A 27,361-nucleotide genomic window follows, 5' to 3' on the forward strand; every position below is an offset into this window, starting at 1 on the left:
TTAGGAGGGAGTGCTGGGGAAGGGCAGACGTCACATCAACGAATACAGAAGATGCTGCTCTAAACAGTGTAGAAGCAGAAGGAACAGCGAGACACAGAACAGGAAGGGGGAGAAGCAGGGGGAGTGCAGCTATACATTACAGCTAGGTGTAGATTTGCAGAGCTAGTTACCTTACACACATGTTCAAGCTGAATTCATTTCCTGCACGATCTCCTGTATCCTCGCCCCTCAGAATTTCTGATAGGCAGGAGCAAGCAGGAGGGCGGGGATACAAAGGGCTGGAAGCTGAAGTTTTTTTCTAAAGCCTCTTCTACGACTTCTATAGGCTGATTCTGAAGGGGGGCGGAGAGACAACCATTGAATGACAGCGGGCAGAGCTGCAATGATGCGGCCACTGCTTCTGTCATATTAGCAAAGCTGCCCGCTCTGTCCCTGTCTGTAGCCGCCGCTGCTGCACAAACAGATATGCTACTATGTGCATAGGAAAGCAGCTGGCGGCTGCAGACAAATTAACACTGCAGCATCATTGTAGGAAATAGCATGGGAGGCTAATGGGACACTGCTGTCTGTTTTTAACCCGCCCCTTCCTTGGCTCCGCCCTAGTCGCGAGCCTTTTCGGCCTGCCCACAAATCCGGCCCTGTGGGTGTACCAGATGCGTAATGAAGGTTGCAGCTGCCACCATGGAGTTGGTAACAAATGGCAGGAAAGGACCCTCATGGAATGCAGTTAACCTTTTTGACCAGTGTATGAATGACTGATTTATCCAATGTTTGGAAACTTGTCTGTTTTAATATTTCCATGCTGAATGACTTCTAGCTGAAGTCCTGGCTTGCCCCATTCCCAGTAGCTCTAATCTCAGTTTAGGGCCTAACTTTAACCCTTTGTTTGCTTAAATCTAATTCTTTATTGTGGATTTTCCCCGTACCTGACCATAACTCCATCTTTGAAATGCTGCTCAGTTGTAATCTATGTCAGTATTTTGTTAACTGTATTGTAACCTAATATATTACCTTAACCAAACCTAACCTAAATCTGTTTTTTAGACACATAGGCCCATATCCTATTAACTTGTCCCCTCAGTTGTCTCCAAGAACGTATTTTCAAACCTTACTAATAAAATGCCTTTAACCTTCCTGGCGGTAAGCCCGAGCTGAGCTCGGGCTATGCCGCCGGAAGGCACCGCACAGGCCCCGCTGGGCCGATTTGCATAATTTTTTTTTTTGCTGCACGCAGCTAGCACTTTGCTAGCTGCGTGCAGTGCCCGCCGATCCGCCGCTATCCGTCGCGCCGCAGCCGCCCCCCCCCCCCCAGACCCCGTGCGCTGCCTGGCCAATCAGTGCCAGGCAGCTCTATGGGGTGGATAGGAATCCCCTTTGACGTCACGACGTCGATGACGTCATCCCGCCCCGTCGCCATGGCGGGGGAAGCCCTCCAGGAGATCCCGCCATTGCTGCCCCCTGGCGATTTTTTAGCAAACCGCCAGGAGGGTTAATGCTCTCAAGATGCATGACAATACTCACAGTAAGTTTAATAATACATTTTACCTAATTTTGAGTGCTTTTTAAGTTTTTCAGTAGGTGCTTCAAAGTTATTATAACAACGACCCCGTTATCCAGAACTAAGATAACCGGAAGTCTCAACTAACCGGCATGCCTGAATAATAATGAGGACTTTGCTTTTGGCGTATTTTCAGGCTTTTAAAATACTTACCATATCAGGTGACATGGCGGCTTGTGTGCGGGGGGAAGGCGGAAAGCAGCCAGGAGCCTGCTAGCCACTGCAGGAAGGCTATGGTTTTTAGCACAGTTGCTCAAACAACTGACAAGCACATGTATCCGGCAACAGGCGATCCCTGCTGGTGCAGATTACTCGGACATTGCTTGTAGATAAGATAAAAATGATCTCCTGGGAGAGAACTCAGGAGAAAAAGTTAATTGGATAAGGACTGTATACTTCATTGAAAGCAACAAATTATCTGGGCATGGGATGTAATATTGCTTGGCTTTCTTAAACAAAATCCAAATAGTTTTATTCAGGCCTTGGGATTGTAAATGATTAGGTATTTTACTGCTATTTGTTTAAGCGCAAAAGTACCCACATTTAAATTGGTTAATTGTATAAGTGGTAATGCAGTTTATTGCCAGTCTATTTATTTTAGTTTTACCTTTTGTAAAAACTGTTGTTCTAAGGCCCGGTTCACACTTGCGGTTCTCTGCCAAACGGACCGGATGACCTGACCGGATCCGGACCGGATCCGGATCGGAACCGTACGGTTCTGATCCGGATCCAGTCAGGTTGCATCAGGTGTTCATCAGGATGCGATCCGGATCCGTTTGGCAAAAGATAGTAGAAACCGAATAAAAATGTTGGGGTCTGGGAGGTCAGCAGAAGGTGGACCTGTGGAATCAGGCCCTCCGCTGTTTAGCACTCACCTCCACCTCCGACATACTGCCATCATCTCCAGCACGTTTAAAGTCACTGCTGCTCCACTCCAAAATGCTTGCCCATGTGTCCCCATCCAAAATCGCCGCTACAATACGCATAGGAAGTGGGGTAGAACATCCGGATTTTTAGCCAGTGTGTTGTGCGCTCTCCGGTTCTCATTGGTTTGAATTGGCCGGATGGTGCAGTCCGGCTCCGCTCCGGATACGGCTGCCGGAGGAGCCGGACCAAAAAATAGCGCATGTTGGGTCTTATGCCGGAGTCCGGATCCGGTCCGGACGAAACAGACGCATGTGAACGGACGCATAGGCTTTCATTGCTATGCCGTGCGTCCGTTCCGTCCGTTCTGCATGCGGTCCGGCTCCGACACGGCGATTCCGGACGGCGACCGCTAATGTGAACCGGGCCTTAGGGAACCTGAAAAACTGACATTGATTTTTTTTTACCAGTGGTGTTCCCATGAAATGTTAATACATTACCAATAGGCGTGGCCTTGGCTGATAAATCTGTGCCAGGCATAATAATCTGCTTTGCTTTCAGCAAACCCACCTATAGATTTATTTATTGTAATATTTATATAGCTCCAACATATTACATAGCGCTGTACAGAGTATATTGTCTTGTCACTAACTGTGCCTAATGCTGGGAATACACCATACAATTTTCTGTTAGATTCTTCTGTAATGCTGGGCATACACGGTGCAATTCTGCGCCAAATCGAGCCGCTGGGTGGATAGATTCCCGCTCGTCCCCGCGGGCAGTTCCTTATCAGCCGCTCGTTTCTTCCATTGTCCGCCCGCGGGGATCGAGCATGGAATCGATCTGCCACGGTGATCGGACAGGTTGAATATTATCAATCGAGCCATCAGCAGCTCGGTTGATAACAACTATTGCACCATGTATGCCCAGCATTAAGGTCCGTACACACGCCGGACTGGGTGGGCGTTCCAGCGACAGTCCGGCGTGTGTACAGTCTGTCTGCAGACTGATACGGCTGTTTCTGAGCGATCCGCTCAGTGAATGGTCATTATCTCTGGTGCATTGTCTTCTGTTTATCTCTTGCTGAGTAGAACACTGCCTAATTGCTCGGCAGATAGATGGTAAGATAGATAAATTTCCAACATGTTGAACTTCATTTATCTGGCAGGTAAATCTAACAGAAAATTGTATGGTGTATTCCCAGCATTAGAGGGGCTCAGAATATAGTCCCTACCATAGTCATATGTCTATGTATGTATCATATGGACAATGGCAACTAGAAGGAGCACCACAGCAGTAAAGTATCCGGGTGCCAAGGTCAAGGTCTGAGTGCCCACAAAGACCCACAACAGTCCAAACATCAAAAAGGACCGGCACCGCTGTAAAGTATAGTATCAAAGCTCTTTTATTCCATCAAGTACGGCTTGGCAATGACAGACGCTGTTTCGGGCGATGCCCTTTATCAAACTGCAGAAGCCTTAGTGAAAACACCAGTGAACAAACCTTTAAATAACCCACCCCCAATAAAAACACCAATCGGTGTCCTGCTAGGCGGAGCAACAGGCGGACCTGGTGGGGGACTACATGCCATAGTATGCAAAGGTACTTTGAGTCATTTACCTGTCACCTGTAATCTAGATGGACGTCATAGCCATCAGCCAATAGACTCCACGAAGTTTCCCGGATGAGCGGCGGACAGAGGGGTGTTGCCCACTCTGTTACCTCCAATGGAAACACAGCGCAGCGCTAATAGTTGGTCGCACTCAAATGACGCGATCAACTTCATCATGGGAACACATCCAGTGCGTCCCTCCATGCCAACATCACATCCGGTATAACCGGAAGTGTCAGACACAACATGTATCCGCATACGTGGAGCGCAAACAATGCGCACCACCATGCGTCCAACCATCGTGGGCATAGTATGTATGTAAGCAACAGCCAAAAGTGGTTGCCAAGTAACACACATGTTTAATCACTGCGCCAGTCACATGTGCGATCGGCCGATGCGCCTGGTTCCAGAGGACGTAAAAAAACTTATAAGGTCAAGGTGTCGTAATGCACCACTTGACGCATAAGAACAATCCCTTGTTGTTGATACATCTCCAGATGAGCTTCTGTCTTTCACTCCAGGGCCACTCCAACCTTTTCTCTCATGGACAGTCATATTGATGGTTGTGATATGCAAAATACACCGTACAAGAGCTGCAGTGTGTGTTGTTGGGTGTACCAGATGCGTAATGAAGGTTGCAGCTGCCACCATGGAGTTGGTAACAAATGGCAGGAAAGGACCCTCATGGAATGCAGTTAACCTTTTTGACCAGTGTATGAATGACTGATTTATCCAATGTTTGGAAACTTGTCTGTTTTAATATTTCCATGCTGAATGACTTCTAGCTGAAGTCCTGGCTTGCCCCATTCCCAGTAGCTCTAATCTCAGTTTAGGGCCTAACTTTAACCGTTTGTTTGCTTAAATCTAATTCTTTATTGTGGATTTTCCCCGTACCTGACCATAACTCCATCTTTGAAATGCTGCTCAGTTGTAATCTATGTCAGTATTTTGTTAACTGTATTGTAACCTAATATATTACCTTAACCAAACCTAACCTAAATCTGTTTTTTAGACACATAGGCCCATATCCTATTAACTTGTCCCCTCAGTTGTCTCCAAGAACGTATTTTCAAACCTTACTAATAAAATGCCTTTAACCTTTTCTGTTAGATTCTTCTGTAATGCTGGGCATACACGGTGCAATTCTGCGCCAAATCGAGCCGCTGGGTGGATAGATTCCCGCTCGTCCCCGCGGGCAGTTCCTTATCAGCCGCTCGTTTCTTCCATTGTCCGCCCGCGGGGATCGAGCATGGAATCGATCTGCCACGGTGATCGGACAGGTTGAATATTATCAATCGAGCCATCAGCAGCTCGGTTGATAACAACTATTGCACCATGTATGCCCAGCATTAAGGTCCGTACACACGCCGGACTGGGTGGGCGTTCCAGCGACAGTCCGGCGTGTGTACAGTCTGTCTGCAGACTGATACGGCTGTTTCTGAGCGATCCGCTCAGTGAATGGTCATTATCTCTGGTGCATTGTCTTCTGTTTATCTCTTGCTGAGTAGAACACTGCCTAATTGCTCGGCAGATAGATGGTAAGATAGATAAATTTCCAACATGTTGAACTTCATTTATCTGGCAGGTAAATCTAACAGAAAATTGTATGGTGTATTCCCAGCATTAGAGGGGCTCAGAATATAGTCCCTACCATAGTCATATGTCTATGTATGTATCGTAGTCTAGGGCCAATTTTAGGGGGAAGCCAATTAACTTATCTGTATGTTTTTGGGATGTAAAAAGGAAACCCGAGTGCCTGGAGGAAACCCACACAGACATGGGGTAAACATACAAACTCCTTGCAGATGTTGACCTGGCTGGGATTTGCAAGATGAGAGAGCTAACCACTATGCCACCACGAGCCCCATTAATCAGAGCAGATAGCAGGGCAGAATCCACATTCTTACATGCACTCTATAAAATATGTCGCTAGTAATGTACACCATAGGAAACAATCCCATACTCACTGCTTTATATTTAGCTCATTTATTAATCCTCATGGACACTGCAGGAAATGTATACAGCTTGTTATCCTTTGATGCAGTGTTCAGACTATTAGTAAATGAACAGAATTTAAATGTGAGCCCGAGAGGGATGTTCTCCTGCTGTTTGCATGGCCTGTTTTGCCTGTGCAGGATTCCACCAGTGTATCATATGGTTCAGGGGAGTGACAAGCATGTATAAAGCCCACCATATACTATCAAGATTTAGATCAGGAAAATGAGTTATAGTGAGTACATTGTGCATTATCTGATGTTCTGTCACATGTCTGCGCATTAATATTATGATCAAAATATTGATAAAATGTGCCCAAGTTTTTATATGAGAGAAAATGAGGAAAGGGCGCTCTGAGATACTATTGCTGGACTAAAGACTAAAAGACTAAGAGACTAAAAACTGCCAAGACTGGTCTCATCTGTTCAGAGTGTAGCTGAGAAGTAGTGCCCAGCCAAGAAGTGCCTGCGTCCCTCTTAGACGAGCCGGGGACTGAGTTCTCTGAGAATCCGCTTGAGGTCACGTGAGGCAACCGGCGTCACAGGTGGAGCGTCATTCACGTCCAACTTGACGTCATGGAAACCAAGGCACCAGCTCGTCATGAATGTAAAGCAAATGAGCAGCGCCTGGAAAGGACAGCAGTTCTGATTGTAGCGAGCCGCTGGTGTAATTGCGGCTAATGAGGGGTAGTACAGTGGATTAAAATAGGATATTTATTAAAAAGGAGACAACGCGTTTCACGGAGGTCCGCCTCCGCTTTTTCAAGCCAGTTGTACACATATATTAACCCACATTGCTTTTAAAAGGTTGGACAATCATACATCATAGGGAATTGGCCAATGGGCATTGCAAGGGTGGGACATAGAAGAATTGTAATTCCTCAAATAGAGGGGCAATAACCATGCATTTATTATAAAAGCGCAGAACCAAAACCTATGCAAAATAGCATAAGTAGGTGATCCAAAGAAACTAGATACAAAAACACCAAGGTGTCTAGGAAAGAGAACACTGATATACCAGTAGGCTACTTGGAATAGAAATAAGATATAAAGAAAATATGCTTAGATGTAATAGAAATAGTGATTATTAGAATTTAGTGCATTGAAGGGACCCCAATGCTAGTAACATTTATAAGAACCCAAATGTCCAAAAAAGAGCTATGAAGCAAATTCAATAGGCACAATGTTGCTATTTTTGCAGATGATACAAAATTGTGCAGAATCATCAACTCTCAGGAAGATAGTGTCATATTGCAACTGGATCTGGATAGGATGGCTATATGGGCACATAAATGGCAGATGAAATTCAATGTTGAAAAATGTAAAGTCATGCATTTTGGTCGTACCAATGGTCTAGCACCATACAAAATAAATGGGATACAGTTGGGGACATCAAAGTTGGAGAAGGACTTAGGAGTACTCATCGACAACAAGTTAAATAATCGTACTCAATGCCAAGCCGCTGCAGCTAAAGCTAACAGAATTTTGGGATGCATTAAAAGGGAAATAAAAACTCGAGATGCTAGTATAATATTGCCCCTTTTTAACTCTCTAGTAAGGCCACATCTGGAATATGGAATTCAGTTCTGGGCACCACATTACAAAAAAGATATTGCAGTTTTAGAGCAGGTGCAGAGACGAGCAACAAAATTGATACGTGGGATGGAAGATCTCGCTTACCAAGAAAGGTTAGATAAACTGGGTTTATTTAGTCTAGAGAAAAGACGCCTTAGAGGGGATCTAATTAACATGTATAAATACATCAGAGGGCAATATAATAGCTTGGCGGATAAGCTTTTTGTCCCTAGGCCTTCTCAAAGGACTAGAGGACATGATCTGCGCATGGAGGAAAAACGTTTTAGCCATTTATTTAGGAAAGGGTTCTTTACAGTAAGAGTGATTAAGATGTGGAATGCATTGCCACAGGAAGTCGTTATGGCAAACTCTATACCTGCATTTAAAGGGGGCTTAATGCTTTCCTTGCGTTGAAAGACATCCATGGCTGCAATTACTAGGTAATGCCTAATGATGTTGATCCAGGGATTTTATCTGATTGCCATCTGGAGTCGGGAAGAAATTTTTCCCTTTTGGGGCTAATTTGACCATGCCTTGTAAGGGTTTTTTTTGCCTTCCTCTGGATCAACAGGGATATGTGAGGGAGCAGGCTGGTGTTGTACTTTGTACTGGTTGAACTCGATGGACGTATGTCTTTATTCAACCAAAATAACTATGTAAAAGAGGGAGAGGGAGATACCTATTAGGTTGATTATATTGCATAAGTTAGATAGATTCTTATTAAAAGATATATAATTTCTGAAAGTTTTTTTGAAGTTGGTAATTTATAAATCTGTGTTTTTATTTTTGTTTTTATGTGCAATGTCTATCAGCTGTAACATAAATATATTCAAAATGTGGCCTAAAAGAGGGCCACCATACCTCTATATTTTTTTTTTAAAACATGTTTTATTTGGATTTTTATATTTAACAGTAACATCAATAGCAGTGTTCAGTTATACAATAGGAGGGTATAGTTCAATGTTCTAGTCCTTGAACAGCACCTTAGGTGAACAACAATATGATTTAATTTGCAGTTGGATTGTAACGGCTAGAACATTGGGAGGCTACATTTTGGTAGTCCATCCTAGTGCAGAAAATGATGTTACTAACAAATAGAAAAGGTTAGCTCAATTTATGCTTTAACAGAAACCCTAAAAAAAGTTTTAAATACCCACCCTCCCCAAACAAATAGGTCTATGCTCTCTCATTTCAGGGAATTATTATCCATGATCCAGCTGTATTGGGTTGGCTCAGGGGATAAGACTTTAAGGTGTTATTTCCAAGGGGCCCAGGGTGCCTAGTAGTTGTTCAGTACAATACCAGGACGTATATTTGAAAGGTTCCATTAAACTGTTAATCTCCTCACGAGAAAACATTATTTAAATGCACGGCTTCCATCTCCTGAAAAACTTTTTAGCCTGCTTTTCTTTATGGAGCAAAGTGTCAGTTTTATAGATAACATACAAGTCTAGCATTTCATCCTTAACATCTTGAATGGTGGGGGTGGAGGGATATATCCATCTTTTGTAGATAGCTTTTTTTGCTGCAGCAAGAGTTAGATGCAGAATGTCTGGGGTTCTGGGGGGGTTCGGTGGATTATTATCAGTTTTTTCAAATGAGTGGAAAAGAAATAATATTGGATTACATATATGATGGCCACATCCAAGTCTATCCAGGAACCGAGAGACTTGTTCCCAAAACGTACTATCTTCGGGCAGAACCATATACAATGTGCTAAGTCAACACTGGGATGTTCACACTTAGGACATTCGGGCTTATAATTTGTTGGGGGGGGTTGCTTGTATTTAATATTGAAAGCGTATTTGGCGTTGTGTAATAAGAAAAGGTTAGATTCTGGCCACGTTTCGCTAATGATAGTGCTTTTGTATGTACCCAAACCCTCTAAAATTGTATCTGTAAGTTGGGGATGAGAGAAGTATTTTGTCCATCTTTGAAAGACCTGGGAATCGTATTTTTTTGAATTAAGATCTTGTAGGCCTCTATGCAGATGGGATAGGGATTGTCTCTCGGTTCCTGGTTGAAGGAAACGATCAAATGGAGTTAACCTTGACACTGAGGACACAGAGCTCAGATGTTTATGTGTGTAGGATCGTATTTCTCCATACATCAGGAAATCTGATCTCGGTATACCCCAGTATCTATTCAACTCAGAGAATGTCCACCAGCGATTTTCCTTAATGTTGAATAACTGGCCTAAGGATTTGATGCCTTTAGTTTCCCATCTAATGAAGGCATCATGTTGCATTCCTGGCGAAAAGTCAGGTGTGCCCCATAGGGGTAGATATTTGGAGATTCTCCATGGGAGATTAAACATTTTCCGTATTTCCTTCCAGGTAACTATTGTGTCTCTAATCACTATATTGTGTTTCAATCTGAGGGGGAGATTAGGGCATGAAGAATGTAACAGGCCTGGAAGAGTCCAGGGTTCGGCTAGTGAGCTTTCAGAGTCATAGTTAGAGAATTCAGAGGTGTGAGACATCCAGTCTCGAATATGACGTGCCATACATGCTAAATTGTACAGCCTTATATTGGGCAGATTTAGACCCCCCAGTTCTTAAGGTAACTGTAATTTGTGGAGGGCAATTCTGGGTTTTTTGTTTCTCCACAGGAACCTGGCGATCTCTTTGTTGAGTAGTATAATATCTTTATGTTTTAATAAAAGCGGAAGGGTCTGCATAGGATACAGTAATTTGCCAAAGGTGATCATTTTGATTAGAGCACTACGTCCTGTAACATTTAAAGGAAGATTGTGCCAGGAGCGTATTTGGGATATCAACTTAGGAATAAGGGCAGAGATGTTTAGTTGGTAGAGGGAGTGAGGATCTCTAGTTAATTGTATGCCAAGATATGTAACTGGACCTTTTGTTATATGTAGTCCTAATGAGTTAGGTGAGGGGATATGGGCTTTGGATGAAAGGTATAGTAGTTCGCTTTTAGATTGATTTATTTTAAATCCTGATTCTTTTCCCACGTCTGCTATTATCTGGAGTATATTTGGGACTTGCATGAGGGGATCGGTTAGAAAAATAAGGATGTCATCGGCAAATAATGTTTGGGATACCCTTGTCTCTCCTATTTTAAATCCTGGTATGACCGAATCAATTAGTCTAGTAAGGGGTTCAAGGGCAATATTAAAAAGCAGGGGTGAGAGGGGGCATCCTTGCCTGGTGCCCCGTTGAAGTGAAAAGGGGTCTGAGAGGAAGCCTGGGGTGTAGATACGAGCTTTCGGTGTGGCATACATTAATTTGAACAAATTGAGGAACTCGCCTGAGAATCCCATCTTGTCAAGAGTAAGGGTAAGCCAGTCCCAATTCACTGCATCAAATGCTTTCTGTGCATCAAGCAGCAATATAGCTGCATTTTGATGAGTAATGGGGTAGGCTTTAACTTGTTCCATGACCACTAAGAGTTTGCGAATATTAGATATTGCTGATCTGCTTCTAATGAATCCTGCTTGGTTATTATGGATAAGTTTCGGCATAAAGGTGGCTAGTCGGTCTGACATAAGTTTTGTGAGAATTTTTAGATCCTGGTTTATGAGGGAAATGGGGCGATAGGATTCCGGTAGGGAGGGGTCTTTGTTTTTCTTGTGTATTAGTTTAATATAGGTTTCCTTCCCTGAGGGGATGAATTTTTTACCAGATAGTATGTCATTGTAAAGAGTCTCTAGCGTAGGAGATATCTGTATCTTGAGGATTTTGTAAAATTCCGAAGGGAGGCCATCTGGGCCTGGTGCTTTATTTGCTAGATTGGTGATGGTTGCCGTTATTTCTTGAACTGTAATCGGAGCGTTTAGTTGGGCTAACTCTTCTGGGTCTAGTTGGGGTAGATGTACGTTGTTGTGGATCTGAGCACTGTTTGCCTTATTACTTGTGGAGGGAGAAGTGTATAAATTGGCAAAGTACTGTTTGAAAATGGTATTTATTTCTTTAGGATGATTTCTTAGCATACCTGTATCGTCCTGTACTGCTGAGATAGGAAAGGGGTCAAATCCTCCTTTGGCTATTACAGCTAGTAGTCGACCGGCCTTGTTGCCATATTTAAAATATTGCAACTTTTTGTACGGTTGCATATGTATTTCTCTCATCTTGAGCCATTGATCTGTTTGGGATTTGATTTTAAGCCATTGTGTTCTATTTTGAGTAGAGGGTGTGTTTTTATAGGAGCGGTATGCTTCTCTGGATAATTGTACATGTTTATTATATTCTTCGTTTGCTTTTTTTCTTTTTGCTGAAGTGTAACCTAAGATTCGGCCTCTTAGCACTGCTTTAGCAGTATCCCAGAATAGTTGGGGTGTATCTGCATGTTTTTTGTTATCGTGATGATATTCTAGCCACCAGTTCTGAAGTAGAAGGTGGAATTCTTCGTCAGCATATAATTGGGTTGGGAACCTCCAGAGAATGTCGCTACCTTTGAGGGTTTGTTGGGTAAATGTAGCTATTGTGGGCGAATGATCTGAGATAAGGAGATCAGATATAGTTGCGTCTATCAGTCGTTGAGTTAGTGAACGATTGGCAAATAAATAATCTATCCTCGAGAAGGAGGAATGTGGGTGGGAATAGAATGTATATTCCCGATCATAGGGATGGAGATATCGCCAGGTGTCCTGTAGAGAAAGGGTTTCAACCATCTCAGCTAATGGTGTAATAGAAGTGGGGGAGGAGAGCTGCCTTGTAGTTACATAGGTCTTGTCTTCCATCACATGCATAATATCATTGAAATCACCTCCCATTATTAGATTAGAGTGCAGCTGTTGCGTTATAACAGGTAATAGTTTCTGGTAAAACTCTTTTTTGCCCTCATTTGGTCCATATATATTAAAGATCACTATTGTATCCCCGGGTAGTGTGATGCGTACAGCTGAACATCTTCCTTGGGTGTCACAATATATTGATTCTGCTTGGCATTGTAGTCACTTACTTATTAGGATAAGGACTCCCCCTTTTTTATTTGGTGTGGGTGAACCCATGCAGTGAGCTACCCATTTTTTTTTTCATAAAATTAAGTTCGTGAGATTTTAGGTGGGTCTCTTGAAGTAGGGCAATATCTGCCTCAAGAGATTTGAGGTGGCGTAATACTTGGGCTCTTTTTATTGGGGATCTGAGTCCTTCTATGTTCCAGGATATTATTTTTATTGTTGATTTATTGGCCATATGTATAAATTGGGCGGTGTTCAGCTATAAGCATCAGATCAATTATAGTTATAGATTGGGAGAGATGTGTATAATCTTCGTGTTGTGTATTGAGGAGTAACCCCTGAGCGAGCATAGACCAAAACCCCAAGTTATAAAAAAAGAAAAACATTAGCCTGGTGCATGAAATTACAACAAACATAGTACTATCTATAGATGCGGCTGGTAATAGCATCAGCCATTGTTGGGAAAGTTGGGTAAAACAGAAAGCTAATAGCAATGACAATAATATAGAGATAAGAATAGAGATAAGAGTGTGGCAGGCAGTAACTAAGAAAATGATCACATAGAGAACTTTGCTTCTTCCCTGCATCCACTAGGCATCTTAGCATCCGAAGCCTGAAGTTCAGTTACCCACTACAGCAGTATGACAGTAATGGGAAGTAATAATATAGTGTTTATTTGAAGATAAGAAAAAAAGGACCAGTAACATAAAGGGGAATACTGCTCTGAGGTAAGGCCCATGCTACTAGGAGGTGTATTCACTCCGGATCTTTCCGAGGAGACTTGGGTGGCGATTGATTCTGCGGAGGAGCAGTTTTGCGTGGGGAAGAGGGGGTCGAGTGTTTAGCCATCAGGTACTTGTCTGCGTCTTTGGCGCTTTTAAAGAAGTGCGTTTTTCCGTCCTCATCGGTGATCCTAAGCACTGCAGGATATAGCAAAGCGAATTTGATTTTTTTTAACGCTAGGAAGGAGCATGCCTTGGTGAAAGATTACCTCTTCTCAGTCACTTCCAGGGAATAGTCATTGAATAGACGGATTCTGGACATAGGAGAGAGGAGTGTTGCCAGATTTAAATGTGCGTAGCAGTTTGGCCTTGGCGCCATAGTCTAAATATCGTGCCATTACTACTCTTGGAGGTAGTCTTGAGGTAGGGGCCCGAGGGGGTCCGATTCTGTGTGCTCTCTCGATTTTAAACTCTCCTGTCAGCTTTAGCAATTGGGGCAGATTCGTTTCGCAGAACTCGATCAGTGTGTCAGGACCGCATGTCTCAGGGAGGCCTACAATGCGTATGTTGTTGCGCCTCGACCTGTTTTCTAGGTCCTCGATCCTACTGTGGTATGTTCTGTTCTGTCTGGTAATGAAGTCTATGGTATGGAATGCCTTGTCTAGGTCATCCTCACACTGCGCGATGCGCTTTTCTGCTTCATCCATTCTAACCGAATGTGCGTGTAGTTTTTGATTGATGCCTGTGAGGGCCTTAGATATGGCTGCCTCTACAGCGGATTGGAGCTCTGGGGCTAGGATTCTCATAACCTCCTGTGCCATGTTCTTGTAGTTTATATGGGGAGATGCGCTCTTACCGTCTTCCGATGGAGCGTCTGACTCTTCATCCCATTCTGGCTGTGAGGAGCGGTCATCTGAGCGTAGGCCGCGTTTCCGCGAGGTGGGCGCCATCTTGTCTCTGGAGCGAGTGTCGGCTAGATCATGATCTTTGCGGGCCGAGCGAGTCAGGTAGCGGTCCATTGCGGATCTGTTGATAGGCTGTATTGTGAGCCACTCAGCGGTGTAAGTGCCGAGTGATTTGGAGAGGTTTTCCCGCTGTAGTGGGTCAGGCTTGTCGGAGCTCCGCTCTCGTCCTCCTTACATGCAGGCACCGGAACCGGAAGTCCCATACCTCTATATTTTAACAAAAACAAAAATAGATGACTAAATAGATGCAAAAGTAATTATAAAACTCAGTGGCGTTTGTGAGACATATGGACAGGGAGGAGGGGGGGGTTGGGCTGCGGGGGGTTGTTCGAGGAAAAATGGGGGAGGAACGTGAGGGAAAGGGGGGGTAGTTTTTCAATTAGCCATTCAAACTTATAAGCTGTAGATTACTCATCTCTTCTAGGCACTTATTTAGGCTTCCCGGCTCTAACGCTTGAGAATCCAGAAGGATTTGCATCTACAAAGGACACAAAATCTTTCATATTTATTCGGATGATGGACCTGCTCTATAATCGTAGCCCTCAAATCATCAACATTTCTATTATGAACATGATGGAAGTGGTAGGATACTCCATGTTTTAATTCCCCCTTATTAAAGTTACACCTATGTTTATTTAGTCTAGTTTGAAATTTTTGAGTGGTACGTCCAACATATGCTAGATTGCAGGAACAACTTAACAGATAAATGGCATAGGAACTCTGGTATGTCACATAGCTCTTAATTAAATATTTCACAGATGGATTGGTGCTAAACATAAGTGCTCCGTTAGATATGATCTTACAGCAAAGGCATTGTTTCGATTTACATTGGTAGCAAACCAATTTATCCTTAACTTTATCAGATGTCCTATCTCTAGGGAAGGATTGTCTTGTGCTTAATTTACTGGGTGCTATATGACCCCTGAAAGTCTTGCCCCATCTGAAAATATATTTCGGTCTAGTAGGCAGAGCCTGCCTAACAATTGTATCACTCATAAGTATAGGCCAATATTTATCAAATACTGCCCTGCACTCATTTACCTGGCCTGAGTAATTTAAGATTATTGGTAATCTGTCTTGGGGGTTGATAGTGTTATGACCCCTATTTTTTGTAACATTGTAGGTCTGGAGACAGTTTTGTTGTGAGAGAACTGATGCTCTCTCACATGCTGCCTCCACAAGTTCAAATGGCTAATGTTTTTCTCTAAAACGTGACTTCAAAACCACAGATTGCTTGAAATAATCATCAGTGCTCGTACAATTACGGCGCGCAGTCTCTTAAAGGACAACTGTAGTGAGAGGTATATGGAGGCTGCCATATTTATTTCCTTTTAAGCAATACCAGTTGCTTGGCAGCTCTGCTGATCTATTTAGCACAGGTAGTGTGTGAACACCACCAGAAACAAGCATGCAGCTAATCTTGTCAGATCTGACAATAATGTCAGAAACACCTGATCTGCTACATGCTTGTTCAGGGTCTATGGCTAAAAGTATTAGAGGCACAGAGTCAGAAGGATAGCCAAGAAACTGGTATTGCTTAAAAGGAAATACATATGGCAGCCTCTGTCACGGAACAGGCGTGAGAACCACGCAGTCAGTTTTCTGATCGCTTCCTGATTAGACTGCGCAGTCACTGCAGCAGTCAGAATGACATTTTTTCTTTTAAAATACAACTTGTTTTCCTTAAACCAAATGGCAGGAAGCCTTCTCAGGGAAGTTTCCCAGGCACCCAGCTGTGTTAAGGACCCATCCATCAGATGAAGTCAGATAGGAGCTTGACATAACCAATCTAAAAGGATAGAGTTGGTACCCCATGGCACCAACTCTCCACAGGGGTCTGACACTTAGCCCTGGTGGCCTGACTTCAAAGACCCCCTTATCTGATCTGATAAATCCCAGCAACTAGAACTGACCTGCTGTAACTCCTAGATGTCTATAATAATCCATAAACTGTTATATTTGTCATATTTCGTGTGTTGCAAAGCTGCCAGGCCCTTCAAACTCGCAGAGTGTGTCGGACCTTACGTGGCACTGGTAAAATTCCAGAACAATCCGAGTTATGGGCTGTCAGGTAGACCGATTCAAAGTACCTTGCTGATACCACAGGGGCCCTGCCCCTTGTGTTTGGTATCATTGTGCTAGATAAATCCAGACTGACCTGAAAATGTTATTAAATATGCCCTGACCTGTACGGTTCTGTGAGATAGAGCCTATATATGGTTAGATATGATTTTCAGTCCCCAGGAGAAGGGGGATGGCTCCTCTTAGGTTCTAAGGGGGTGTGTGGTTCCCGCCCCCACTCCCTCAGACTGTGTCAGGAGTATAAAAATGGCAAAATCAATGTCCTCCACTTTGAAACATCAACCCAGATTACCTAATTGTCAGCCTGAGGACATGCTGGCATCCATCCTGTTTGGACTTTGATGCTGAGTCCCTGACTCTGAAACCAAGGACTTGGCTATTTTCTTCCACAAAAGGACATTTTCACCTGAGCTTAAAGGGGTTCTGTGGGGTTTCTGAGGCAAAAAACTGCCATTTACCTGGGGCTTTTATCAGCCCCCTGCAGCGGTAATGTCCCACGCCGTCCTGCTCCCATCCGCCGTTCCCCGCAGCCGGCACCGGGCTATTATTCGGCTGTCACACAGACGAATAATGCGCGTTGCCGCGCCTCCGCTCGCGTCATCTGAGGCTTACTGCGCAGGCGCAGTACAACGGGTTCTTGTACTGCGCTTGCGCAGTAAGCTTCCGATGACGCAGGCGGAAGCGAGCGGTGCGCGGCCACTCTAGCGCAGCCGCAGTTGGATCCCATGCCACTTAGACCGGGGCCGGCGGCGGAGAACGGCAGATGGGAGGAGGACGGCGTGGGACATTACCGCTGCACGGGGCTGATAGAAGCCCAAGGTAAGTGTCTGTTTTTCTCCTCCGCAACCCCCCACAGAACCCCTTTAAGTATCTGTTTATTTCTTCCCTTACTTTTATTTTTATACTGCGCTACTATTGTCTCTATAATTATTGATTTCAATGATTTTCTGTACATATTCATTATTTATATTGCATTTATTAATAATAGACTTCTAAAAGTCATTTATTTGTACCCCTACAAATTTAGATACAGATACCCCTATTATTCAGCCACACCAAACGACTCCTTGCTTTGAGAAGATTCGCTACCGGGAGTTATTAGTCAGAACAGGGTGTGTTTTAACCGTTTTATTTGTAGGTATTAGTATCAGGCAGATTGGGCTTCTCTTCCCATTAGAAAGAGATGGTGGCAGCCTAGTATTTTTGTTTTTTTATAGATCGCACGCCTCCTTCTGGTCTGCCTGCAGCCGAGTCCCAGCAGTTTCTGTGCACCGATTGCGACCACGAGATTGCATGGTCTGTGTGTTGAAACCGATTGGAAGGCATTGTGCGGTCCGGCCACTAGGGGGCGTGTGACAACCTCCATATACCTCTTACTACAGTTGTCCTGTAAACTGGCCGAAGGGGACATTTCTTAGCCAGGGCTTATGGTGCGCACTATAATAGTCCAAATATCCATTCCGATCCGTGAGTTTGAAGTAATTAATGGTACTAATGTCCATAGTTTCAGGATCCACACGGATCTCCAAATCAAGAAAATGGATATGATAAGGATATGTTTCCAATGTGAAGGTAAGACCCAACTTGTTGGCATTCAAATATCCTAGATATTTATCCAGGTCCTCCATGGGGCCCTTCCATACACACAATATATCATCCATGAAACGGCGATGGAGGACCAGGTTCGCACCGAACGGATTGGTGCCAGTCCACACCAATTGTTCCTCCAACCATCCCATGTGTAGGTTAATGAAGGCCGGCGCGAACCTGGTCCTCCATCGACGTTTCATAGATGATATATTTTGTGTGTAAGGAAGGGCCCCATGGAGGACCTGGATAAATATCTAGGATATTTGAATGCTGAGTTGGGTCTTACCTTCACATGGGAAACACATCCTTTTAATATTCATTTTTTTGATTTGGAGATTCACAAGGATCCCGAAACTATGGTCATTAGTACCATTAATTACTTCAAACCCACGGATTGGAATCTGGACTATTGTAGTGCGCACCATAAGCCCTGGCTAAGAAATGTCCCCTTCGGACAGTTTAAGAGACTGCGCCGTAATTGTACAAGCACTGATGATTATTTCAAGCAATCTGTGGTTTTAAAGTCACGTTTTGGAGAAAAACATTACCCATCTGAACTTGTGGAGGCAGCATGTGAGAGAGCATCAGTTCTCTCACAACAAAACTGTCTCCAGACCTACAATGTTACAAAAAATAGAGGTCATGACACTATCAACCCCCAAGCCAGTAATAGATTGCCAATAATCTTAAATCATGATTAAGTTAGAGCCGGGAGGCCTAAATAATTGCCTAGAAGAGAGGAGTCATCTACAGCTTACAAGTTTGAATGGCTAATTGAAAAACAACCCCCCCTTTCCTACCCCCCTCCCCTACACCCCCTCCCCTCACCCCCCTCCCCTCCTCCCCCGTTTTTTCCTCCAACAACTGAACTGACTTGAAAAAGCGGAGGGCAGCCCTCCGTGACACGCGTTTTCTCCTTTTTAGTAAATATCCTATTTTAATCCACTGTACGTCCCCTTATTACCCGTAATTACACCAGCGGCTCGCTACAATTAGAACTGCTGTCATTTCCAGGCGCCGCTCATTTGCTTTACATCCGTGACGAGCTGATGCCCTGGTTTCCATGACGGCAAGTTGGACTTGAATGACGCTCCCCCTGTGACGCCGGATGCCTCATGTGACCTCCTGCGGATTCTCGGAGAGCTCGGTCCCCGGCTCGTCTAAGAGGGACGCAGGCGCTTCTTGGCTGGGCACTCCTTGTCAGCCACACTCCGAACAGGTGAGACCAGTCCTGGAAGTTTTTAGTCTCTCCAGCAATAGTATCTCAGAGTGCCCTTTCCTCCTTTTCTCTCTTATCCTCAGTGGACTGTCGTGGGAGCAGCCTGAATACTAAAGAGGGTGGCCAGATCGCACAGAGGGGAACATTCCACACCCCATGTTTTGTATGCAAGTTTTAATATAGCTTCTTTAGATTCAATCTTTTTATCAAATTCAACATATAATCTGTTAAATGCACCTAAGAGTTTATGGTGTTCTTAACCACTTAAGCCCGAAGGGTTGAAATTTTTTTACATCCGAGCAACTTTCACCCCCCATTCATTTGCCAATAACTTTATCACTACTCATCACAATTAATTGATCTATATCTTGTTTTTTCCGCCACCAATTAGGCTTTCTGTGGGTGGTATATTTTGCTAAGAGCCACTTTACTGTAAATGCATTTTAACAGGAAGAATAAGGAAAAAATGGAAAAAATTCATTATTTCTCAGTTTTCAGCCATTATAGTTTTAAAATAATACATGCCTCCATAATTAAAACTCACGTATTGTATTTGCCCATATGCCCCGGGTATTTCACCGTTAAAATTATGTCCCTATCACAATGTATGGCGACAATATTTTATTTGGAAATAAAGGTGCATTTTTTCCGTTTTGCGTCCATCACTGTTTAGAAGCCCATAATTTATTAAATCATATTGATATACTCCTTTGACATGAATATTTAAAAAGTTCAGACCCTTAGGTAACTATTTATGTTTTTTTTTTTTTATTATTGTAATTTTTTTTTTTTTAATTAAACTTGTATGTGGGTATTTTTTAGTGTGGGAGGTAAACAGGGTTTTTTTTAATATATTTATAGGTTTATTCTTAAAAATTTTTTTTTTTAGGTGTAATTTGCTATTTGGCCACAAGATGGCCAGAATCAAAAAGTCCTGGGAGCGATCGATCTCGCTCCCAGGCAGAAGAAAGGAGACCAGAGCTCAGAAAAGCCGCAGCGTCTGAAGAGACGCTGTCGGCTTTTCTCCGGGGGGGTCCGATCTGCGAAAGGGATTTATAATCCCTTTCACTGATCGGTGGGCTAGCGGCCAGCAGCGGGGGCGCGCACGGGGGGGCCCGCGGGCGCGCGCAGCCCAACTGGATGAGAAATCTCGTCCAGTTGGGCTTAAGTGGTTAAAGGATACTTGGCCCATAAAACAAATCCAAAACAGGGGCATGCATATGTAGTGGACTCTCCTCATGCCCACCGATCCTCCCGTTCTCCTCCTTTGCCATCCGTTTTCGTGCGCTGACCCTCTGAAACCACTTCCTGGTCTGGAGGATCGGGGAAGACTGCGCAGGCACTGTATGGGGACACGTGTCTCTGATCGAGCGCCCGTGACCAGAAAAGTTTGTGCATGGGCACTACGTAGTAGTGAGAATGCGTAGGGCTCTCTTAGCCGTGGCCGCACGATCGAGGACGTATGTCGCCGGGCAGCGCAGGAAGTAGCTTTGGAGGGTTGGCGCGTAAAAATGGGGTGACAGAGGAGAACAGGGGGAGTAGTGGGCATGAAACGAGTCCACCACACCTGCCTGCTCCCTCCCCCCCCTTGTTTTGGATTTCTTTTATGGGCTAAGGCAGAGTTCCCCAACCCTATCCTCAAGGCCCACCAACAGTACATGTTTTGCAGAAAACCACAACCTTTCACAGGTGAGGCAATTAGTGTCTCAGCAAAGTTGTTTAACTACCTCTGTGGATTTTCACAAAACATGCACTGTTGGTGGTCCTTGAGGACAGGGTTGGTGGACACTGGGCTAAGGTATCCTTTAAGTCTAAATATAGTACAACACCAACACACCTCAGCAGTAAAATTTGGTGGTGTTTTACCATGTTCTGATATAGAGGTCAGTATCCTCAGCTGCTGTTACTACAGTAGGTTGACACCCACAAACTAAATTTTCTTTTCTTTTTTTTAAGTCTATATACTGTATGTCTTATGTTTTCTGCTTTTGGAATCTGAGCCTGTGACCCTGTGGTCTTTATGGATAATGTGCCTACCCCTTCAATGGTGTTGCCAAACTTCGTTTCATCATTTCTGCTTGCAGTCATACCTGCGTTTCTGACTTTTGTGTTGTTCTAGGTTTAAGGCATGCTTAACCTAAGATAGAATTTGAAATATAGATCCCACTGTAATTTTGTTTAATTTTCATTGTAACATGAAAGTAAATTTGCATACTTGTCAATGCACGAAGGACTGGTTCAGGTGATCTGAGCGTCTGTGAAAGATTATTTAAATGACTACATTATTCATGTGATGATTGAATAGGAGGGGGGTATCAGTAAAAAATGTATTGTTAGCTTTACATGAAATGAAGCTACAGAAGGCAGTCTACCAGGTACTTACAATATATTTATTGCAAAAAAAAGTATCTCCTCACAATGCATAAAACGTTGTGCTTTGCTCATTACAGTTATGCTAAATTACTATCATATGCTTTAGAAACATGGGTAGCTGAGCTGGGGCTTAAAATATAACAAAATCAACAAATCATATTGTCATACGCTTCATCTTCATGCCAATATTCAGGCTGAGATGTTGGATTTTTTATTACCATTTAACCTCCTTGGCGGTAACCCTGTGTGTGACACGGGGTAAGCCGCCGGAGGGTGCCGCTCAGGCCCTGCTGGGCCGATTTTCATAATTTTTGTTTTGCTGGACGCAGCTAGCACTTTGCTAGCTGCGCCAGCACTCTGATCGCCGCCGGCCCCTGCCCGATCGCCGCTATCTGCTGCGGCGCGGGCCCCCCCCCCCTCCAGACCCCAGCGCTGCCTGGCCAATCAGTGCCAGGCAGCGCCGAGGGGTGGCCCGGGACTCCCAATGACGTCCCGACGTCAGTGACGTCGGTGACGTCATCCCGCCCCGTCGCCATGGCGACGGGGGAAGCCCTCCAGGAAATCCCGTTCTATGAACGGGATTTCCTGATCGGAGATCGCCGAAGGCGATCGAAGCGGGCGGGGGGATGCCGCTCAGCAGCGGCTATCATGTAGCGAGCCCTCGGCTCGCTACATGATTAAAAAAAAAAATTTTTTTTAAAAAACTGCTGCGCTCCCTCCTGGCGGTATTTTTCATACCGCCAAGGAGGTTAATAGAATGTTGTGCTAGTTAAAATACATATTAAAATATTTTTTTTTTAAAGTGTGATTTTGAGTAAACAAAAAAAGATAAATCTTACAGTAATACGCAGCTCCCACACTCCCACCCACGCAGCCTAAAGCCATGATAGGCAGTCAGTTAGGATGGAGGTATAGCAGTCACACTCTTCCCTCCTGGATGCCCATTTGACTAAAGGAGGAGGGTTTCAGGCTGACCAGTGTGAACAGGCAAGTATTGTTTTCTCAGGGTCTATGAACTATAGAGTAACGGCTAGTTCACACTTGGTCCGGTAACATATCTGTGGATCCGTTTTAACACCTGATGAAAACTGGAGCCAAGGATAGCAATGTTAAAAATAGCAGCCATCTTCACCCAAAGAAAAACAGATCCATATGCATTTGCGGGGACCTGTTTTTAAAACCTGAACAAAAGGTCCGGATTTGCTGCATTTTCCTACAAAGCTTTTTGATCCGGATACACGCAGGGGTAGTGGCAGGCAATAGGAAAATGGATCACTCTCTACACAGGCAGTTTTGGACACAGAAACGAATCCGTTTTCTGTTTCCCAGCCTGTGGGGAGAGAGGGGGCCGCCATGCTGGAGGGTGATAGCAGCCAGGTCTGGAGTGACAGCGGTCACCGGGGAGGGGGGATGCACCCCCTCCCTCACCTGGGTCCCTCGCCCCCGCTCCCCCTCCAGCTAGTTTCAATAATTAATGTAAAATGAAACTAATCTATCAATGTAGCAAGCGGCGAGCTAATGTAGCAAGCGGCGGCAAGCGGGGAACTTACTTCCTTCCGTCCCACCGCTGCTGCGTCACTTCCTGTAATGCCATCCAATGAACAACAGAGGGCGGCATTACAGGAAGTGACACGGCAGCGGTGGGACACAAGGAAGTAAGTTCCCCGCTTGCTACATTACCTCGCCGCTTACTACAATTAGATTCATTTTAAATTATTTAAGTTATTAAAACTAGCTGCAGGGGGAGCAGGGACGGGGACCCAGGTGACCCCACCCTGCTGCCTTCTGCCACCCCCATCCTGCCTCCTTCCCCCTCCATCCGTTTTTTTTTTGTCCCAAAAAACGCAAACTGATCAAAACTGTATGCTGCAAAAAGGCAGTATGGATCAGTTTGCGTTCAGGTTTGCCAGGATCACGGACCGCAGGCTCCGTCCTGCAAACGTGCCTAGTGTGGACCCAGGCTAAGTGGTTTTCCTTTTTGTTTTGAGAAAATTATATTTTTGTTAATTTGTTTTATTCATGGCTCATTGAAAATAATGTTTTATTAAATGTGTATATAATAAACTGTGCCTGAACTGTGTTTACATCTCGGACGAGCTTTTGTGTTGATGTGTTAGTGCACTCTGCAGTCTACTGCGATCTCTTTTTCATGGTTGTGTTTAGGTACTCTGTACATTCTCATGCCTACTAAAAGGACAATATTTAGAGACTAGAATACATGTAGCTCAATCAATTTAATGAAGTTATAGTAAATTTTATTTAATCAGACTTGGTGTGATATTTTCCGCAGATATATCCCAACATATTACAAAGAAGAAAGCCCAAAGCATATAGTAGGAAGATAGTTAAGCAGTTATTGGCTCTTTCTTCTCAGCAGGCTAGTAATGAGAAACAGAAAACATCTACATTTATTCTCGGCTTCAAAGTTAAATGCCTTGTAAAGGTCAGAATTCTAGAAATACAAACTCATCAGACAGCTTTAGGGGGACTCCAGTGTAACCACAGGCATGAGGACGATAAATCATATACATATAAAAACAGAACAGAGACAGAACTGATAACATAAAGTAGAACGAAAGTGGTTGAAGAAGAGTAACATACAGAATTGGCCAATGATCAGTTTTTCAGAAACACTGAACAGCAAAAAAAGACCCACAGAATTTATATATAAAAAGAAAAAAATGTTTTATTAACAAAAGTTCAAGCTATGAAACAAATGTTTTTTGTTTTTTTTTTCAAAAAATAAATAATGATTTTTTTTTATGAAAGGTAAACTTTTTTTTTATATTGCATAGTAGAAATCCTTGTAAAGTATTTGTGTTTCAGACTTTCATGCCTGGGTTTTAAACTGTAACTGGATTAGATCAGCCAATTTCAGATTTGCTTGATTTTTTTATTATTATTTTATACCTGGATTTTAAAACTGGACTTTGCTGTTTTCTATGGCATTTTGTTTTGTATTGTTTATTGAAGACCAGAATTCAAACAATAAAAATATATGGCATGTAACATTTTCAGACATGATTAACTGAAAGTACAAAAGTAGTGTCTATTAAATCCACTCAAGTGAAAATAATTTTTCATGTCAAGCAGATAGCAGCACTGATTCATTAGTCTTCTCACCCTCCTGTATGATTGAATTGGTACATTGACTGTAGCAGGATACTGCACATTCACACATCTAGGGAAATTGTTGCTATGTGTGCCAGAGTTACACTATAGCCAAGCTCTATTCACTTTCCAATAAGCTACACATGATTGTTGTACTGATGTCAGAGCTGCAACTGAATGGCTAAGCACCAGCCATTACATGGATCTGTAATGTACCATTTCAGCACCTGACAAGCAAAATACCTACCGGTAATTAAAGTTACATAATCAAGTTTAATTTTACTTTCCCCACCCCTTTTAAAACCTGTTATGCTAGAGAAAATTTTTAGGAATCGGGGCTTGCATGGCCTAAATATGCCAGCAGTTGAAGGAGGCCGAGTGTTACCACAGGAACATCTGTTGTAGCTGATCAAAGAACTTTATATTTAATACAGTAACGATTCTAAAGCAAACTTCAAAAAATTTCCTAATTCCATCAACAATTCTATGAGTATTGCTATTGCAACAGAAAATGTACTGTACTTTCCCTTTAGCTGAGGTTATCTTTTGATTAGATGTATTTTTTATGATGCCGCTAGTGAAACAGGTCATCACTATTTTTGCATCTGCCTTGATCAAGTGGTTGATCTTTCACTGGAAAGCACTTTGAATGGATTTAAAGGTGAATACCATGAAGCGTTATTGGATTGGAAGTTAATAAGGTGTAATTTGTATTTTGTACAAAGTTTTTGTTTTGTTTTTCTTTTTTGGCCTTAAAAATTTAGCAGCAGCAAAACTTCTGTGTATTGTTGAGATTTTGTCTTTAGCCAGAGGCAACTAAAAACAGCTTGACTGACAAATTCAGAGTCATTTTACTGGTGGGCAAATTATACAGAGGGTAAGCACACAAACTTTTTGAATAATAATTATCCTAAATTAACCTTTTAAAGCTAATTACTAGAAAGCAAAAAATTCTTGAATATGAATGGCAATAACTGATATAAGTCGAGGATGCTTTTATTTAATGCTTTGTAAAATTCTTCTTTAAAGAACAATTAGTTTATCGAGCCAAAGCTTGTACATAAATTGCTGGAGAAAATATATTGGAGAGACTGATTTCTGCTGCTGCACCGGTTGTTACAGATAAATGAAATCACCAACCCAGCTCAGAGAAGTAAATATTGGTGATTTAAAGGATTTACTTGGCTAGGTTAGTGTTGAGTGGGGATAGTCTGAGAGTAGAATTAGTGTGACGATTAACAGAAAACTGTACTTAAAATATTAATAGAGCTTGTGCATCCCGAATTCTCCTTAACCTTAATAGCTGTTACTTATTTCTCCATTTTTATGTCCAAAACTGGTTGGTATCACATGGCAGGGCCTGTCAAAATCATCACTGAGTTTATTTCAAGTCTATGGGCATAGTCAGAGTTTCAGGTTTTGTGATTGTCAATCAACAGATTAACATTAGGCAACATAACCTTTTCAGGCTAGTTCTGAACTAAACAGCACTAGTCCTGCTGTGTTGTGTTGTTTTTTTTTAACAATTAAGTTTTTTGTAAGAATTTAATTATAGTATATGTTAGCTCTCAAATCTCTATACCAAAATATTTTTGAAACAACATATCTTATCGAAATATACTTGACTTTCTATCTTTTGAGTGGCACATAGGAAAGTATAAAGTTTGTTTATTATCAAATCTTAAAGTCTAACCTGCCATGGCATTTGATTGAAATAGTAGGTAATTTACAGATGGAGACATATATACTGTGCTTCTCTTTTGTAACCATCTCCTTGTATGCCTAGAAACACATTTACATATAGTGTGCAACATAAAAAAACACCCGTCATTAACAATGCTCAACATCCTAAATGGATACAACAGAAAACATACTGTATAAAACTAACTGAAGCAACACTTAGTGCAGGGAGTGTGTAATATTAATAATAATAATGTGGTTTTGACCATAAATAGTCTGTTTACTTTGATTTGTTACTATTCCTTCTGCAACAGAAGGCCATAGGATAAAATGTAATGAGAACTTGAGATTCATTTGTAACTGGAATCGTACCTTGATCATGTGATATTTGCACTTGTCTCCACATGCTACTGTTTCCAATGTGTAACAGTTATAGTAACTAAGATTCCATACACGATATTATCTGACACCTACCTATTTATATGGATAACATTAAAATACGACTGTATACACTCCATTTACAATATGTACAGGCAATAATAATACATAACATAGTACAAAGTGGTTGGCAGGTAGGACACCACAAAGACGCCACGTGTATCTCTGTAGAATGCCACAGGATACTTCACAGTTCCAGTTATTTACAGCACAGTAAAAATGTCAGTCACAGCAGAAGGAGCTGTGTGAAGAGCTGCCACGAAGTCTTGTTGGAACTATGGTTCAGTTTTTCATTTTATTCTTAGATTGCTTGGAAAAAGTTCTCCTTAAACCGTGCAAAGCTAAAATATTTAGTGGTCCAATAGCCAGAGTTTGGTTCCATTGTCTTTATAATAAAAAATGGCGGCGCTTTTGACATTTCCAGTGTTCTGGTGATTGTCTTTAATTAACTAAGCTCGATATTATTGATGTCTAAAAGTCAACAGGTCGAATCATCATTGTTGTTGCTTTCAGAGAGTATCCTGATCCTTTCCAGTAGTACCATTTGATTCCATTGAATTTGTTGGTGTTTTGCCCAAGAGAATAATACATTCCATTCAGATTGGAAGGACCACAGGCATCAAACCACCATCCTACACGGAAAAAAACACAGGTGTT

The 27,361-nt window shown here is 42.8% G+C and overlaps 2 protein-coding genes across 7 annotated transcripts in view; one reads left to right on the forward strand and one right to left on the reverse strand.

The window, feature by feature from the left end:
- The window catches only part of MCPH1 (microcephalin 1), a 664,091-nt gene that overhangs the window by 355,140 nt on the left and 281,590 nt on the right, over nucleotides 1-27,361 (forward strand). The gene's annotated exons all lie outside the window — the stretch shown is intronic.
- Nucleotides 24,231-27,361, reverse strand: part of ANGPT2 (angiopoietin 2) — a 75,401-nt gene continuing 72,270 nt past the window's right edge. The window contains exon 9 of the mRNA XM_068281355.1: nucleotides 24,231-27,336. Within this exon, the coding sequence (XP_068137456.1) occupies nucleotides 27,176-27,336 (161 nt within the window). The 3' untranslated portion in view covers nucleotides 24,231-27,175. The remainder of the gene's footprint in view (nucleotides 27,337-27,361) is intronic.

Source organism: Hyperolius riggenbachi, chromosome 4 (assembly GCF_040937935.1).
Source record: "Hyperolius riggenbachi isolate aHypRig1 chromosome 4, aHypRig1.pri, whole genome shotgun sequence".
NCBI lineage: Eukaryota > Metazoa > Chordata > Amphibia > Anura > Hyperoliidae > Hyperolius > Hyperolius riggenbachi.